The 17,110-nt window shown below is 45.2% G+C and overlaps 2 protein-coding genes across 2 annotated transcripts; both read right to left on the reverse strand.

The window, feature by feature from the left end:
* Positions 1-2,886: 2,886 nt before the first annotated feature.
* LOC143850671 (uncharacterized) lies at positions 2,887-4,347 on the reverse strand. Its single transcript, XM_077359896.1, has 2 exons — positions 3,658-4,347; positions 2,887-3,378 (listed from the first exon to the last, which is right to left on the reverse strand). The coding sequence occupies exons 1-2, from the start codon at positions 4,345-4,347 to the stop codon at positions 2,887-2,889; spliced, it is 1,182 nt and encodes a 393-aa protein (XP_077216011.1).
* A 3,586-nt stretch (positions 4,348-7,933) lies between these two features.
* On the reverse strand, positions 7,934-13,047 carry LOC143850672 (uncharacterized). The gene is made up of 4 exons (XM_077359897.1): positions 12,991-13,047; positions 10,592-10,647; positions 8,653-9,123; positions 7,934-8,507 (listed from the first exon to the last, which is right to left on the reverse strand). The coding sequence occupies exons 1-4, from the start codon at positions 13,045-13,047 to the stop codon at positions 7,934-7,936; spliced, it is 1,158 nt and encodes a 385-aa protein (XP_077216012.1).
* Positions 13,048-17,110: the final 4,063 nt, after the last annotated feature.

Genomic DNA, 17,110 nt, shown 5'->3' on the forward strand with positions numbered 1-17,110 from the left:
GTTGTGCTAGGGTCAGGTTAGGTGGGGTTAATGGTTGAGTTGGATTGGATTGGGTTAATGGTCAAGGTCAAGTGTGGGTTGACTTGGCTTAGACTGGATTGGAACTGGTTGAGCGTGGATTGGGGTGCGGCTTGAGGTTTGGGTGGTTGGAGTATCTTAGGAACCAATAGGGCAAAGCGGCTCTTAAGGGGAATGAATTAATTGGGCCGAATGGGCCCGATGGCCGGGTTAACTGGGTTGGCCGGGTCTATTGTAGGGGTGTATGAGGGTACTATTGGGTGGATGAATGAAAGGCATGTGGTGTATGATGTGTGGCTATGGTTATAGGGTTTAAGGCTTATGGGTATGGGTTTAGGTGTGGTTAATGATTAGGTTGGATTGGGTTAATGGTTAGGGTCAAGTGAGTCGGGTCTAAGTTAGGAGCAAACCCGAGACTAGCCATGGTCTAACTAGGAGGAAGCAGGGTACAAACCAGGGTGCGGACCAGGGTGCACCAGGGTGCGAACCAGCAGGGAACCAGGGTGCGAACCAGCAGGGGAACCAGGGTGCAACCAGCAGGGAACCTGGGTGCAACCAGCAGCGAACCTGGGTGCAACCAGGGTCTAACCAGAGTGCGAACCAGCAGGGAACCAGGGTGCGAACCAGCAGGGGAACCAGGGTGCAACCAGCAGGGTACAAACCAGGGTGCGGACCAGGGTGCACCAGGGTGCGAACCAGCAGGGAACCAGGGTGCAACCCGCAGGGGAACCATGGTGCAACCAGCAGGGAACCTGGGTGCAACCAGCAGCGAACCTGAGTGCAACCAGGGTCTAACCAGAGTGCGAACCAGCAGGGAACCAGGGTGTGAACCAGTATCGAACCTGGGTGCAAACAGCAACGAACCTGGGTGCAACCAGGGTCTAACCAGAGTGCGAACCAGCAGGGAACCAGGGTGCGAACCAGTATCGAACCTGGGTGCAACCAGCAACGAACCTGGGTGCAACCAGGGTCTAACCAGAGGCTAACCGGGGGGAACCAGGGTGTGAACCATTAGGGAAAAATAAAAATGAAGATAAGATGGGTTAAGAGAAGAGGGAAACATGTATAACTTCAAAGTCTACCATCAAGAAGAATGAGTAAAGATTGATCCTAGATGCTTCCTAACATGGTTTTTCTTTTAAAGTAAAAGATATGCATGAAAATAGACCCTACATAGAATTGAAATAAATGCCTACCTCTTTGAAAACCCACTTTGTGTTTGATTTTTCTTTGATCTTAATTCCTTGAAGACGATTCCTTGCTTGATAATGACTGCTTTTGATATATATCACCCAACGTATCACCCGATCCGGCAAGGATGGCCGAACCCTTGAAGAGATGAGGGAGAGGGATGAATTTTCTAAGAGAGGGATTCTTTTTCTTCTTTTTGTTGGATGGTGGGATGAGAGGGTATTTATAGGAGAATGGGATAGGAGGTTAGGTGAGGTTAGGTGAGGTTAGGTAAGGTTAGGTGAGGTTAGGTAAGGTTAGGTGAGGTTAGGTGAGGTTAGGTGAGGTTTGGGTGGTTAGGATGAGAGGAGAGGTTAGGTGAGGTTAGGTGAGGTTTGGATGGTTAGGATGAGAGGAGAGGTTAGGTGGTTTTGGATGGTGAGACCCAGGTCAAGATCTGTCATTGATCTAACGATTTACGGAAATCGGGTCTCGGAATGGAATCAGGGTCCGGGCTATGAAGTGACCCTAGCTTATTTTGTCCCGATTGATGATCCGTAAAGTCAGATCAAGATATTAATGACCTAAAACATATAAATCAATGATAGAGGGGGTTCTCACATGGATTTAACACACTAAATTCACTAATCAGGGTATTTTTCAATTTTTCGGATCTAATCATCTCACCAGGTACATCTCTTTATCATTTTGTTTTTTTCAAAAAATTTGAGAATGGATTAATATATTAGGTTATTGTTGGTTAAAGTAAAGCAAAATGTGGGTGTCTACAAAAATATGTAAGATTTCCCTCAAATTAGCATTTTAAGAGAATATTCACATAGATTGAATCCAAACAAATTAAGAAAATCAAGATACACATTAGGGAATACATTGAAAATTAGATTTTAGGATGCATGTAACATAGTTCATACATTAATATAGAGTTAAATGAGCCATTTAAAAGAAATTCAAGAGAGTTGACTTTTGGAATTGAAGACTGGATTATCGGGCAAGAATGGTGCATGTGGTGGTAACTCTCCATACCTTCCATTCTCGTAATCAGGTAATGAATCTAGATTTCTGGTCAATTATGGGTCCTAGATCTCTCATCTAGGTGGCGACTTTATCATTCTCTTTTGCGTGATATTCGGATTGCTTTAGTGACCCTAAGTTCACAGAAAAGATGAATTAAATCAATAATAAGAAGCATACGCCAACCGCGTGGGTACGAGAGACCAAGAGAGAGAGGGAGGTGGCTCGCAGGCCATTCCCCTCTCGGGGATCGGGTCCCACAGTTTGGTTTTCTGCCCGGGTACGTTCCCGACCAAAAGTGCGCTTCCGGTCTTTTAGGAGACGAACCCGGGTGAACCAAGCATCTGATACCCAAGTTTTATTGAACTTGGGTTTTTGGCGAGGGTTTGGTTTTCTGCCCAGTCCCGTTCTTGACCAGAAGTGCGCTTCTGGTCTTTTAGGAGACGAACCGGGGTGAACCAACCATGATCTGAGACGGCGAACTCAGAGCTTGCAAAGAAACAGTAGCCTTTTTATTATCCACATTCAGGCGTAGTTACATCGGCATCCGCTTTTGCACCAAGTGGTAGGCTATTGGTAGTATTTTCTGAGGTTCTTCAAGTTCCAGGCATGGGGTAGTAGGTGCTCGCCAAGTGTCTCTAGTTTGTAACTCCCTGGGCGAATGACTCATTTCACTCGGTACGACCCCTCCCAGGTTGGGGAGAGTTTACCTACCTTCTTTGGTTGGGAGATGGCGGCCTTCCGTAAAACTAAATCGCCCGCTCGGAATTCTCTTGGGCGTATCCTCATGTCGGGATAGTGGGAAACTTTCTGCTTGTAGGCCGCGACCCTGTTCCAGGATTCTTCCCGAACTTCTTCCAATAAGTCGAGGTTTGCGCAGAGTCTGTCCCCGTTGAGCGGTTCGTTGAAGTTGGTGACTCTGGGAGACGGGACGCCAATATCAACGGGGATTACTGCCTCAGTTCCAAAGGACAGGTTGAAGGGTGACTCCCCCATTATGGTGCGTGGGGTGGTACAATACGCCCATAGGACGTGATAGAGCTCATCAGCCCATCGGCCTGCTTTCTCGTCCAACCTTTTCTTAATTCCTTGGAGCAGGATTCTGTTCGTAACTTCGGTCTGCCCATTCGTCTGAGGGTGTGCCACAGAGGTGAACCTCTGTTCGATCTTCAAGTCTGAGCAGAATATTTAAAAGTTCCGGCAATCAAACTACTTGGCGTTGTCCGTTATCAAGACGCGGGGTATCCCAAATCTGCAAACAACGGATTTCCAGAAGAAGGTCTGCACATTTTGTTCCGTGATCTAGGTTAGAGGTTCAGCCTCCACCCACTTGGTAAAGTAGTCTATAGCGACTACGACGAACTCGCATCTCCCCGATGCCGGCAGAAAAGGGCCCAGGATGTCCATCCCCCATACTGCGAAAGGGAGTGGACTTACGATTGGGGCCATTGGTACAGCCGGTTGGTAAATGGTGGGAGAGAATTTTTGGCACCTCTCGCACTTTCTGACAAGGTCCAGGGCGTCTCTCCTCAAAGTTGGCCAGTACAGGCCTCTCAACAGTACTTTGATGGTGAGGGCCTTGCCCCCCAAGTGTTCTCCGTAAATTCCTTCGTGGGTTTCCTGTAGAGTGTATGCGGCATCGCTTGGCCGGAGGCATTTCAGGTACGGAAGGGTGTACGACCTTTTGTACAGGCTCTCACCATCTAGGGAAAACCTTACTGCTTTCTGTATCACTTTTCGGGCTTCCTTCTTTCCTTTAGGAATCTTCCCACTACGCAGGTAATCAGTGATCTTGTCCATCCAGCATGGCTCGTGCTCGACCTGCATTATTTCCACGGCCTCATTATCAATACTGGACTTCTTCAGAAACTCCATACATATACTCCCGACAGCGGTGTAACCGGACACTGCTAGTTTGGACAACACATCTGCTTTTGCATTTTCCGTTTTGGGGATTCTGACGACCTCAAAGCTTTTGAACTTGCTAGCTAGCTGGCGGACCTTGGAAAGATACTTCATCATGAGCTCGTCACGGGCCTCGTAGACTCCTTGGATTTGATTTGCGACCAATTGGGAGTCGCAATATGCCTTCAGCCTTTCGGCAAGGGTTTGGGCTGCCAAGTTCATTCCGGGGAGGAGAGCCTCATATTCTGCTTAATTGTTGGACGTGCGGAATCTGAACCTTAGTGCATAGACCAGAACAAAGTTTTCGGGCCCGGTGAGGATCAGGCCGGCCCCGCAGCCAGTCTTTCTCGAAGATCCATCCATATATACTTCCCAGTGCGGCCCATCGGACGACGTATTCTGGTCTGCCTCCCCAATTTCTGCTCTTAAAGGTTCATTCTCCCCAACTCCTGCTTGTCCCCCAGGTGTAATCTCTTCTACTACCAGAGTTTGGACAGTTTCGGAAGCGGTGCTTTGCCGTGGGATGGTACATTCGGCTACGAAGTTTGCCAGCACTTGGGCTTTTATCGCCGGCCTGGGCAAATATTGGATATTGAATTCACTTGGCTCCACGGCCCACTTCACAAGTCGCCCTGAGGTGTCCGGCCTGTGGAGAACCTGTCTGAGTGGTTGATCGGTTAAGACCTTTATTGTGTGGGCTTGGAAATACGGCCTCAGTTTTTTGGCTGCCATGATGAGAGCATAGGCCAACTTTTCTACTCGTTGGTATATGATCTCAGCATCATGTAGGACCTTGCTGACATAGTAGATTGGTTTCTGCTGGTTGTGCTCTTCTCGAATTAGCACGGCCGCCATTGCCAAATGACTTATCGATAAGTACAGGAGTAGCTCTTCTCCCGGTTCCAGTTTAGTCAGCAACGGTGGGGAGGATAAGTACTGCTTCAGCTCCTCGAACGCAACTTGACACTCCGGTGTCCAGGGTGCTGTTTTGATTCCCTTTACTGCGTTGACTAAAGGCAAGCATCTTTGAAATAAAGGTCTATAGAACCAAGAGGGGGGTGAATTGGTTTTATCAAAAATTTATACCATTTTAAATTCAAGTATTAAATCTAATTTGATTTTTTCTTCTCTTGATTAGATTTTGGTTAGTTCAAATAATATCAAATCAAAAGGAAATGCCAAACCAAACAAAAATGAAAGTGCAAGACAAGGAAGGAACACACCGATGTATAGTGGTTCGGGCAAAGCCCTCCTCCACTCTTCTTGAGATTGTCCTCAAGGATTTCCACTATGTGAGACCTCCACGATGCCAAGCTCCAAGGCGATTACACTCCCAAGGGGTATTAAATGAGGATGCCCTTGACACCTTTACACCGACTCTCCTTCTTCGCCGAGTTCTAAGCGTTACTCCTTAGGGTATTAAAAATAGGATGCCCTAGCCACCTTTACAATGAATAGAAGATGAAGATTGCTTGGCTTCTCTTGAAAGCTTGATGCACAATGAAGTCCCCTTGAGTGCTCTCCACAATATGTTGCAAATGAAAGCCCTAAATCCAAACTCTAATGATTTGCAAGTGCAAGGCAAGTTTGGTGGAGAAAAAAACAAAGTCTCAAGCTAAAAGGGGTTTGCAAGTTCTTTGAATGCTTAATGATGTTTTTCAAATTGTTCAAGAGAGGAAGATAATCCTCTTGAATGTGTATTTATAGTCCTTTGAGAAGATATGACCGTTTGGGGGTGTGAGTATCAAAAGAGACTAAAAATTAATTTTTAATTTTAAACCCAACGGCTCTTTTTTGTGCTGTCGCGACGTTCTCGGAGTTCCGAGACAAATTCTCAGAGTTCCGAGAGAACGGCCAGAAGTTGAAAAATACTACTGGACCATTTCTCGGAGTTCCGAGAGAATGACCAGAAGTTGGAAAATATTACTGGACCATTTCTTGGAGTTCCGAGCTCGGAGCTCCGAGAAATCTCGGAGTTCCGAGAAGCCTAAAATCAGCAGACTTTTCTGTTTTTGTTGCTATTTGACTTTGGGCTTTTGGAACTCAATTCTTATGATAATTTGGAATGTTTTGAGGGTCCCAACATGTTGGTCCACCACATAACCATTCACTTAACCAATTAATTTTAATACGGGGAGTGTGGTTAGTTTTGAAAAATACATTTGAAAGATTTTCCCTTGACTTAGAAATCAAAGAGAGAGGATGTACAACAAATCTAAATATGGTTACGCTCCTCTTTGGTCTTAGTCTTCATAGATCTTCTATGGTGTGCTTGCATTGATTGAGTGTGTTGAGGTGAGCTCCACATTGATCGTTCTTCCAAGGTGAGTTGTCTCATGTGGTCTCTAGCTCCTTTGACTCTTGTGTGATACATCTTCAAGCATGACCAAGTGATGTGATGGTTCCTTCTATGATCACCCTACCTTATCACAACACTTCAAGGCAAATTGATTAGTATTCAAGAACATAATCAATTATGTTTAGAATCATCAAAACAAGATAGGAGAGTAGACCCTTGGGCTTACAATCTTTCTGTGAATTTTGAGACGAAGCGTCCCAATGTTGCAATCATTCCGGTTAGCCACTGCACCTCTCTAATAGTCTTCAGTGGAGTGAGCTCCACTACCGCCTTGATCATCTCTGGGTTTGCTTCTATTCCTCTTTGGCTCACCATGAACCCCAGGAATTTTCCAGCGCCAACACCGAAAGTATATTTTGTCGAGTTAAGTTTCATGTTATGCTCTTTTAGGACCTGGAACGTCTCTTTTAGGTTGGAAACATGATCTTCCATGCTCCGGCTCTTGACCAGCATATCATACACGTATACTTCCATGTTGCGCCCAATCTGTTCTTTGAAGAGCTTATTTACAAGTCTCTGGTATGTTGCTCCGCCATTTTTCAGACCGAAGGGCATAACACGGTAATAGTGGGTTCCCTGGTCCGTTACAAAGGATGTTTTTTGGTATATCTGATTCATACATTCTGATATGATTGTATCCGGAAAAGGCGTCCATGAAGCTCAGAACTTCGTAACTAGTGGTGGCGTCTATCAACTGATCGATCTTTGGGAGTGGATAGCTGTCCTTGGGACATGCTTTGTTTAGGTCGGTGAAGTCAACACAGGTCCTCCATTTTTCGTTGGCTTTCTTTACCAGGACCACATTCGCCAACCAGTCCGGATATTGAATTTCTCGAATGAAGTCAGCCCTCAAGAGCCTCTCCACTTCTTCCTTGATCGCTTGACGCCTCTCCAGGACGAAGTGTCTCCTCTTTTGCTTCACAGGTCTGTAGGTGGGGTCAACACCGAGTCTGTGTGTGCTGATCTCCGGATCTATGCCAGGCATGTCTGTGGGAGCCCATGCGAAGACGTCTGTGTTGTCCTAAAGGAACTAGGTGAGGTTCTGTCGGGTGCTACTGTCTAAGGAGGAGCCGATTTGAATGACCTTCTCACTATTGCTTTCGCACAGAGGAATGGAGATGAGGTCTTTGGCTGGTTCATTCACCTGGGCTTCGTCCCTCAGATCAAGTAGCTCAATCGACAATGATTCTGATGCATTTTTGCCTCTGAGTGCCATGACATAGCACTCCCTGGACTGTGGTTGATCTCCTCTGACTTCTCCCACGCCGTTTGGTGTTATAAACTTCATTTTCTGGTGATATGCTGAGGCGACGGCCCGGATGAGGTTCTGGCTGGGTCGTCCCAAGATAGCGTTATAGACCGAAGTGGCCCTCACTACCAGGAAGTTGACCATTATGAAAGCTTGACAGGATGGTTCCCTAACGAGGATTGGGAGTTCAATCTGCCATTCTACTTTTCCCCCGAGAAACCGAACAAATCGGAGTTCGCCGGCTTCAAGCGGTCATCTCCTATCATCATCTGGCTAAAAGCATGGTAGTAGAGTATGTCGGCCAAACTTCCGTTATCGACAAGGATTTTCTTTAACTCCCAGTTAGCGACGAGCATAATTATGACCAGGGCGTCATCATGGGGCAGTATCAAGTTGTCGAGATCTGCAAAGGAGATCTCATTCTCTGTCTTCATCTTTTTGTTGCCTGTGTGCATGGCATTGACTTTGCGTGCATAAGCCTTTTGAGCACTTGATGACATTCCTCTGGCAGCCGGTCCTCTCATAATGGTGTTTATGACCCCGTTAGGCTGGGATCGGCACGCCTCTGGCCGTGGGCTTACCGGGGGAAGAGATTTGTTCCGCACAGGAGACGGCAGCTCTAGGCGTCGGGGGCTTTGGCCCTGTTGGCTTCTCCCTCTGCGCTCTCTTTTGTCGCTGTCATCTTTAACATACTTTTTCAAGTATTCCCGATTGATTAGCAGCTTGATTTCTTCTTTGAGGTGCCAGCACTCATCAGTGTCGTGCCCGTGGTCCCTGTGGAACCGACAATACTTCGACTTATCTCTTTTGTTTCCTTTTGAGATCATCCTAGCCGACCATCTCACGAATTCTTCTCCCTTGATTGCGGCCAATATATGTTTCCTGGAGGTGTTGAGCGGGGTGTAATTTTCTTTCCTACTCTGGGGGGATCTCTCTCCTTGGGGCTTTATCGTCCCTACGCTGCTTGGTAGGGTTCTTTTCTTCGGAGGTTATCCTCCGGTTTGAATCTAAGGCGGTGAGCGTCTCCTCCACGGATATGTACTCCTCGGCTCCCGCCATCAGATCTGCCAGTGAGTGCGGATTTTGGCAGGCAATAGCTCGCCGGAAATCGTTGGATTTGGCGCCCGTGAGGAGTGCGTTTGCGGTGGCTGAAGGATCCAAGTTTGGTATCTGGAGGGCCTCCCTGTTGAAACGGCTCACGAATGTTTTTAGAGGTTCGTTATCCTCCTGCCGCAAGGCCATTAGGGATGCTGTTATTTTCCTTGGCCTCTGACTGGTCATGAAATGACGGACCAGATTGTCCCCAAAGTAGTCGAAGTTGCTGATGGAGTCCGGCTTAATCCGCGAGTACCAGTCTCGCGCCGCACCCGTTAGGGTGGTGGGGAAGGCCCTGCAGAGAAAGCCATAAGAAGCGCCGTGGAGGAGCATCATTGTTTGGAATGTCTCCAGATGGTCGACCGGGTCAGTGGTTCCATCATATTGTGGAACATGTGGCATTTTGAACCCTTTGGGCGCCGGCGCGCTCATAACATTATCTGTGAACGGTGGTCTGCTCGGGAATATCTTCGAAGTAGACCTGCCTTGATCTTTTGCCAGTTCTTCTATTCAGTGTTCTATTTCTTCGATCCTTCTCAGCATCGGGTCGGCCACCTTATTCACTCGGTCTGCGGACCTATTTTTATCCACTGAGGGGCTCGCCGCAGAGCCGGAGTGACTCTCCGAAGTCCCTCGAGGATGTCGGGATCTTTCCCGCGGTGCACAGTCTTCCTTGGCTTGGTGCCTCTGCACGGAGCGAGATTGTGACCTCCGGCATGGTGAGGCTCTGTATGGGTGTGCGTGGTTCTCGAATGATGTACTCACCTCGTGGAGTGGTGGAACCGGTCTCTACTGGGAGGTGTCGGTTCCCCCTGTGGGCCTCGACCTTTCCTGTGTAGGTCGCGGAGCCTCTGGGGGATGCTGGGGAGGCGCTTGGATTAGGTTTTGATATTGACTAACAAGAGTAGTCATTTGTTGAAAGAGAGTTTGGATTTGTTCAGGAGTAGGAGTAGGATTCGGATGCTCCGAATGAGCCGGACTCTATTCTGCTATGGCTGAAGGAGCCACTATCTGTGAGGCCATTCGTTCGCTTCGAATCCTGCGAGGCACTTCAACTCGGGCTGTCCGGGCAGGTGGTACCCGGGCACTCCTCCGTCCTGCCATTTTCGTAAAGGGGGAATTTGAACAACTTTTAGTTCAGGGTCCCACGGGTGGCGCCAATCTGTTATGCCTAAAATTGGTAACAGATACGGCAGTGACGAAAGAGCTGATCTGGCGGGCCCAAGGGGCTGAGCTGAAGGAACTAAGCCCTGCACAAGAGCGCACGAGGTCAGAAGACCAACCCGGAGTCGTTGCTCCGGACGGGCCCTTCGACACTCAAGTCAGTATGAGCAGAAGTGCAGAGCCAAAACTTTTAAGAGTGGTAGTTCAGAAGTTACTATCCCCTCTCTTTGAGCCTTAGGGTACCTTTTATAGAGAGAGCCCTGGGGTGGTTGAATTACTTACCCCAGGACAGGTGTCTGCCCATTTGTGGGTTTAGGTTTACCTGCTCTTGGCAGATTACCAAACTACCCTTGGGTAGGTGCTGAATTTGTGGTGGGTCCTTTGAGGACCACGTGTTGACAACTAATCGGTTGCTGCTTTTCATACCCCATCATAACCTATTATAAAGAGAGATGTAATATTATTAGTATTACCAGACCAATATGGTAGTCCAAAACTGAAAACTCCCAAATCTCTAAACCGAACACATAAAATAATGATTACCCATCTAATTTCTAAATAAATACTAATCCCAGATGGGTTTAGTAGACAATGCTTACCTGTTGCAGAGAACGACTGCATAAGACCCTGAACCAATCCTTGTTGGTTTTGATACCTACATAGAATAAAATCATAAAACCATGGAATAAACAAAGTACATAATTAATAACTAAAATATTTCAATGTTTTAACAATGTAAAGAAACATGTCAAAACAAAATTAAAAGTTATCCACTTGGTGATACTTAAGATTGTGGGTATGAAAATTCTTCAGTATGCAAGTTTCAAGTTACCCACTTGGTGGGAGCCATATTGGAACAAACTTCTTTTCCTCACACTCACAAAAATCTTCTGAAAATCTTCACAAACCACTGCTCGACTGCTGTTGAAGCTCCAAAAAAGAGATTTTATATTATCAAGAATATGGTGTTATGCGGCAGACGAAGACAAAAACAACTTACACGGAATAAAAAAAAAGAAAGATTGAAGATGAGAAAAAAAAAATACCAGGAATATTGCTTTCTTAGTGAGAAATTAAATAAAGATTGGGGAAATCTGTAAAAGACCAAACATTGCCATGATTATAACAAAGGCAGAGAAGGCAGAGCCAGAAAATGCTGGTTAAAAATTGCATCAAAATTTTAAAACTCTAGGAAAAAAACAACTGCATAACAATATAATAACAAATCGTAAGGCAACCAAGAGACCCTCCAAGCTACTTTAGCTTCAGTGGTTTTCCCCATCAGAGTTAAAATGACATGCGACCTCCGCAAAGGTGGTCAAATGACGGAGAATCTCTCTTTCTTACATAGAGAATCCCCAGCAGATACTGCTGTTACGAATACTTGTTATTTGTATCGTTCCCACCAACGAGTCATCTACGTTTAAACTCTAAATGGAGAACGTAGGTTTTTTCCTAGCAAATTAATCAATCCTTAGTGGCAATCCCTAGCAGAGTCAAGGTGTACGAAGACCATTCAATCATCTCTTGACAAAGATCCTTGCTCATATGATCCGGCTGTCAACGGATCTGTCAAAACTCGATCGAACTCGACCAATCCCAACACTGTTGACAGATGTTTACCATCCCCTTCAGAGTCGATTCTTCACATTGTCGGTATAACATCGACTCCCCCGACATAGTCGGACCCCCTCTAGCAGAATCAATTCTGATTGGATTTTGGCCGATTTAAGGAGCTCAAAGGACCTTACTAGCTGTGTCAGCTCTTATGGTCTTCCCCACCAAGGTCGAGAAGACATGGTCTCGCGGATCCCATCATCACAAACATTTCACATCCTCAGAGAGTCGTTCGTACCCAGTCAATAACAAAGGACGTACGTTCCCAGATTCTCCAACATAGAGTAACCAATCCCCAACGAAGTCATTCAAAAAAATACTTTGGATCATTTGAACCAGCGTGAGTCTCGTGAGGCATCAAACAAGTGTGAGTCCCCTGAGGCATCCAACCAGTGTGAGTCTCGTGAGGCATCCAACCAGGGTAAGTCCGTTTCTACGCGGTAACCCTCCGAATCAGAGCAAATCCGTCACCAAGCGGTGGATCTCCATGGCAAGTCCGTTTCTACGCAGTAACTTCCGAATCAGAGCAAATCCGTCACCAAGCAGTAGCTCTCCAGGGTAAGTCTATTTCTACGCGGTAACCCTTCGAATCAGAGCAAATCCGTCACCAAGCAGTAGCTCTCCAGGTTAAGTCCGTTTCTACGCGGTGACCCTCCGAATCAGAGCAAAACCGTTACCACACGGTAGCTCTTCAGGGTAAGTCCGTTTCTACGCGGTAACCCTCCAAATCAAAGTAAACCCGTTACCACACGGTATCAAATCAGAGCAAACCCGTTATCACACGGTAGCTCTTCAGGTTAAGTCTGTTTCTATGCGATAACCCTTCAAATCAAAGGAAACCAGCTACCACACGGTATCAAATCAGAGCAAACCCGTTATCACACTGTAGCTCTTCAGGGCAAGTCCATTTCTACGCGGTAAACCTCCAAATCAAAGTAAACCCGTTACCACACGGTATCAAATCAGAACAAATCCATTACCGCACGGTAGCTCTTCAGGGTAAGTCGTTTTCTACGCGGTAACCCTACAAATCAAAGTAAACACATTACCACATGGTATCAAATCGGAGCAAACCCGTTACTACACAGTAACTCTTTTTGAGTAAGACCGTTTCTACACAGTAATCCTCCAAGTAAGAATAAGCCCGTTCTCACACGGCAAAAAATTTGTCCAATATCAAAGTAATTCATGAGAAAGTTGCGTTTGATGCTAGAAGAGCATCCCCCCTTGTGAGTGTTCGTTTCCACATGAACAGTAGTCTTTTGGCCAACCCTTAAGACATGTTCATCTGAGATGCTAAATGTGCCTCCCAAAACCTGTTGTAACACGGTACTACATCTAATCAGATCAACCCATCAAAGAGCAGATTGTGATCACACACCTGCTCTATTATAACAAATCTTGCATACGATCCGTCGTACAAATCACCAGGTGCCATTTCGGCATTTCTGTTATCAGTGTCCGCACTGGATGTCAGAACGACATCCCTCGAGGTCCCTCCCCAAGTCAGGCTCTAAACCTGACTTCCGATCACCCTCACGGCTATTAGAAATGACGTTCTCCCAAAACACGTTCTAACAGTCATATTTTCAAAACCCCTAAAACCGTCGGTGAGAGGTTTCTACTCGATTATCTGATAACAAGATTCCTCGCTGAAGGCAGTACGTCTTAGGATCCGATGTGAGTCTTGCAAACCTATCATTAGTCCCCAATGACAAAATTTCGTTGTCTCCTTACTTTGGCATCCAGGTCTCTTGCACCCGCTACCAAAGAGGGGCATCTCTAGACACTCAATTTTGTCAAGGTGGTACTAGTGATAGGTGTCGCGAGGAAGAACCTTATGATGAGTCCCAGAACAGCGGTTTCTATTTCTCTCAATCCCTCTTTAGGAAAATACTCTTCAAAAATAATTTTAACTCGGGGATACAGCTGAAAAGCATGTTTCTACACAGCAACCGTCCTTCATGGCACAACAGAAAAAGCTTATTTTTACACAGCACCTGCCTTTTACGGCACAACCTGAAACCCCATTTTCACACGGTATTTCGATTGAGAAGTTAACTTTGAGTCAAAAACATCTGTTTTTACCCAAAAACGCTTCGTTTCCCGAAGGCAGGTGATATTGGATTCATTGGAAACTCCCCGGAATGAGGAATCCAACAGATCTGACCGTGTGTAATTCAGAATCCAATCAGAGAAGTTACGGATCACTAAAATTCCTCGAAAAGAGACAAAATCACATTTTTCGAAAAAAACATAAAAGACAGAACCCACGATTCCCAAAAAAGTGATGTCATGGGGATGACATCACTTGGGTGAGTCACCCAATTTCGCTGAGGCCAAAATTGGATTCCCAATTTTGCCCCCTGCGAAATATGATCAAAATTACCAAGCTATACCCCCCAACACTATAAATTGGGGGTAAGAGTAAATCAGATTTTACTCTCTCTCTCTCTCTCTTTCCTCTTTGGTTTTTTTTAAAAAACTTCTCTGGTTTTCCCCACTTTTGGTTTTTCAGTTCAAAAACCCTTCTGCCTTCCAGAAAATCCTAGTTTCTCTGCTTTAGAAGAGGGAAAGTAGAGAAATACTTAGATGGCTCACACCAGGCATCGTCTTTCTGCCGAAATTCTAAAGGTTCGGAGCGACATCCTTCAAATAGCGTCGTTGTTCTACCGAATTTCGCAGAACTACGAGCTATTTTTCAATAATAGTGTCGTTGTTCTGCTGAAATCTTGACAAACTCGGAGCCCCTTTTTCAGAATAGCGTCGTTACGCCGCCGATTTCTCTACAACTTCAGAGCCACTTTGTCCGAATAGCGCCGTTACGCCACCGACTTCTCGACAACCTCGGAGCCCTTTTGTCCGAATAGCGCCGTTACGCCACCGATTTCTCGATAACGTCAGAGCTCCTTTATCCGAAGAGCGTCGTTACGCCGCTGAAATCTTAGAAACTTCGAAGCCCTCTTAACCAAACAGTGCTGTTACGCCCCCGATTTCTCTACAGATTCTGGTAAATTTACATCCATTTCCCTGCTTTCTGCAATTTCATTACAAAGTTAGGTACGAGGTGGTGACGCTATAGGATCTCCGGCTCACATTGCCCTCAGATCTTGTAATATAAATCCCTTTACCTTTCGTTTACTTTTCGTACTATCTTTTTCATTTGATTTAAGTTAACCTGATTGTGGTTAGCTGCGAGATCTTTCGGAACTCATAAACAGCATACGATCTCAATCAGGATAACTACCGCTTATTTTTGGTTTTTTTATAAATTTATTTTATTTACATTCTAGAATTAAGTATAATCCGAAGAAAGGATAAAATGATAAGTTATCCTAACTAAATTCTTCAAAAATGTCAAATCAAGTCAAGTGACCAGATTGATCTAGGCATGAGGGGTGCCTAACACCTTCCCCAAATGTAACCATAACTCTTACCCAGATATCTGTGAGGAACATGCCTTAACAAATAGAGAAAAATTACAAGGTTCCAGGCCCAGAGCAAAAGAACCCCTTTGGTTACTGTTCCTCCAATGAAACTCGGGAACTACTCCCCTTTTGATCAGAAGAACAGGCACGGGTCCTAGGCCCTGACCTAGGTGGCGACTCTGAATTTCTCTTTCTTGCGAGGTCTGGATCACGGTCCCGAGCCCGCAAGAAATGCAGATCAACTAACACTCCCAGAGAACCCGATGTGGTGATCCCCTGCTACCTCGTGCGTGAGGGAAAAACCGGCTCCCACAGTTCCTCCCTAATTTTGATACTTTTTTGTCTCTGCAAGAACCAACAAAGGTAGAGATGATTTGCTCATTTGGGGCATGTGGGTGTTTTATGCCTTAATTTCTTCTTTACAAAGCTTTTTTCCCATTTCCCACCACTGATTGCCGTCCAAAGACGATGCTTAGTAATTCTGCTATCGCCGCTTGCTGTCGATTCCACCTTAGATCCTTTTTTCTCCTATTTTGGCTTGCTTTTGGTGATGAATGATTTAGGGTTTCTATCCCTATATTCCCACAGCGTATTCGATATTCTGGAGGCGTCCTCGACATTCCGGCAGCGTACTCGATACGTTTTGAACACATGTTTGAACCCAGAAAATGCGGCAGTGTACTCGATATTCCAGCGGCGTACTCTAGAATCAGGCGGCGTACTTGATATCTTTGAACGATGGGTGTTTCTTGAATCCAGCGGGGTACTAGAAACCGGCGGCGTTCTTAGCCAAAAGAGACGTGATAAATACTAAAATATTAAATAGTGTCGTCGTTCTAAGCTAAAAGAGACGTGATAATGTTTGAGTCATCCAAAAGAGAAGTGAGAAATAATAAAATATTACTTTAAAGATAATGATTGACGTTGGGTTGTGAATTTGTTAGGAAGGGCAACGAACGAGGACTCTGATCATGTCAGAAGGGTATTAGGGTCTTTTTCCCACCCATTTTTGAAGAATCACCCGTGTCTGATGATTGTTTTAAAAAGTACGTGAAATCCATAATTTCTCTAAACCTATTCTGTACTTTTCTCAAAGTTAAAGCAGCTGATCAGAAAAAGCGAAGAGAAAAGTATGGAATGGGTGTGATAGTTTTAAGAAATTACGGATTTGGGTACTTTTGAAAACAAGCATCAAACACGGGTGATTCTTCAAAATCGGGTGAAAAAAAGACCTTGATACCCATCTGACATATCAGAGTCCTCGTATGTTGCCCTTCCTGATAGATGAGAACGTCAATCATTATCTTTAAAAATTTTAAAGGATGAGAACGTGGGGAGTGGAAATATCATAAAAAAGCGTTAAAGTTTCCCACGTCAAATCACGTCAAATTGCAAATCATACTTTCTCTGCCGACTTGACATTTCTATTAGTGGCAAAATTGCAAATTGCGATTTTTGCCTCAGATTTCCTATAAATAGGGGTAGAAGTAAAAATTAGATCAGAGATTTAGAGAAATTAGATATCAACCAGAATAAAAATTCAACCAAAAAACCTCTGAATTTTCTAGCTTTTGTCTTTCCCAGAAAATATATTCTGTTAAATTTCAATTTCTTTATTTTCAACTAAAGAGAGGAAGTAGAGAGAGAGAGAGAGAGAGATATTCGAGGAGATCACCATCTTTGCGCATCGGCATTCTGCCGAATTTTTGAGGATTTGAGCGACTCTATCCTACAGGCGTCGTTGTTCCACCAAATTTTCAGAAGCTACAATACCCCCTTGCTAGGTATATTTACATTAATTTTCCAGCTTTCTTTATTTCAATTATAAAAACTCGGTAGTAGGTAGCTATAGGGTTTGGGGATCCTTTTGCCCTGAACCCTACAGCATAAATCCCTACCTTCTTGTAAATAGAATTATGTTCCATCTCCTTATCTCACCACTCTGTTTCTGGTCCTCCCAAAGACAAATGAGATATAGAGGTGAGAGCCTAGTGCTCCGATAGTGTTGGACAAACGGAGGAAACTAAAATCCCCCTTTTGTTACAATTATCATATTATCTAGATCGAGGCGGA

Source organism: Tasmannia lanceolata, unplaced genomic scaffold (assembly GCF_043159265.1).
Source record: "Tasmannia lanceolata isolate RefF3 unplaced genomic scaffold, GAP_Taslan_0.1 ptg000018l, whole genome shotgun sequence".
Taxonomy (NCBI): Eukaryota; Viridiplantae; Streptophyta; class Magnoliopsida; order Canellales; family Winteraceae; genus Tasmannia; species Tasmannia lanceolata.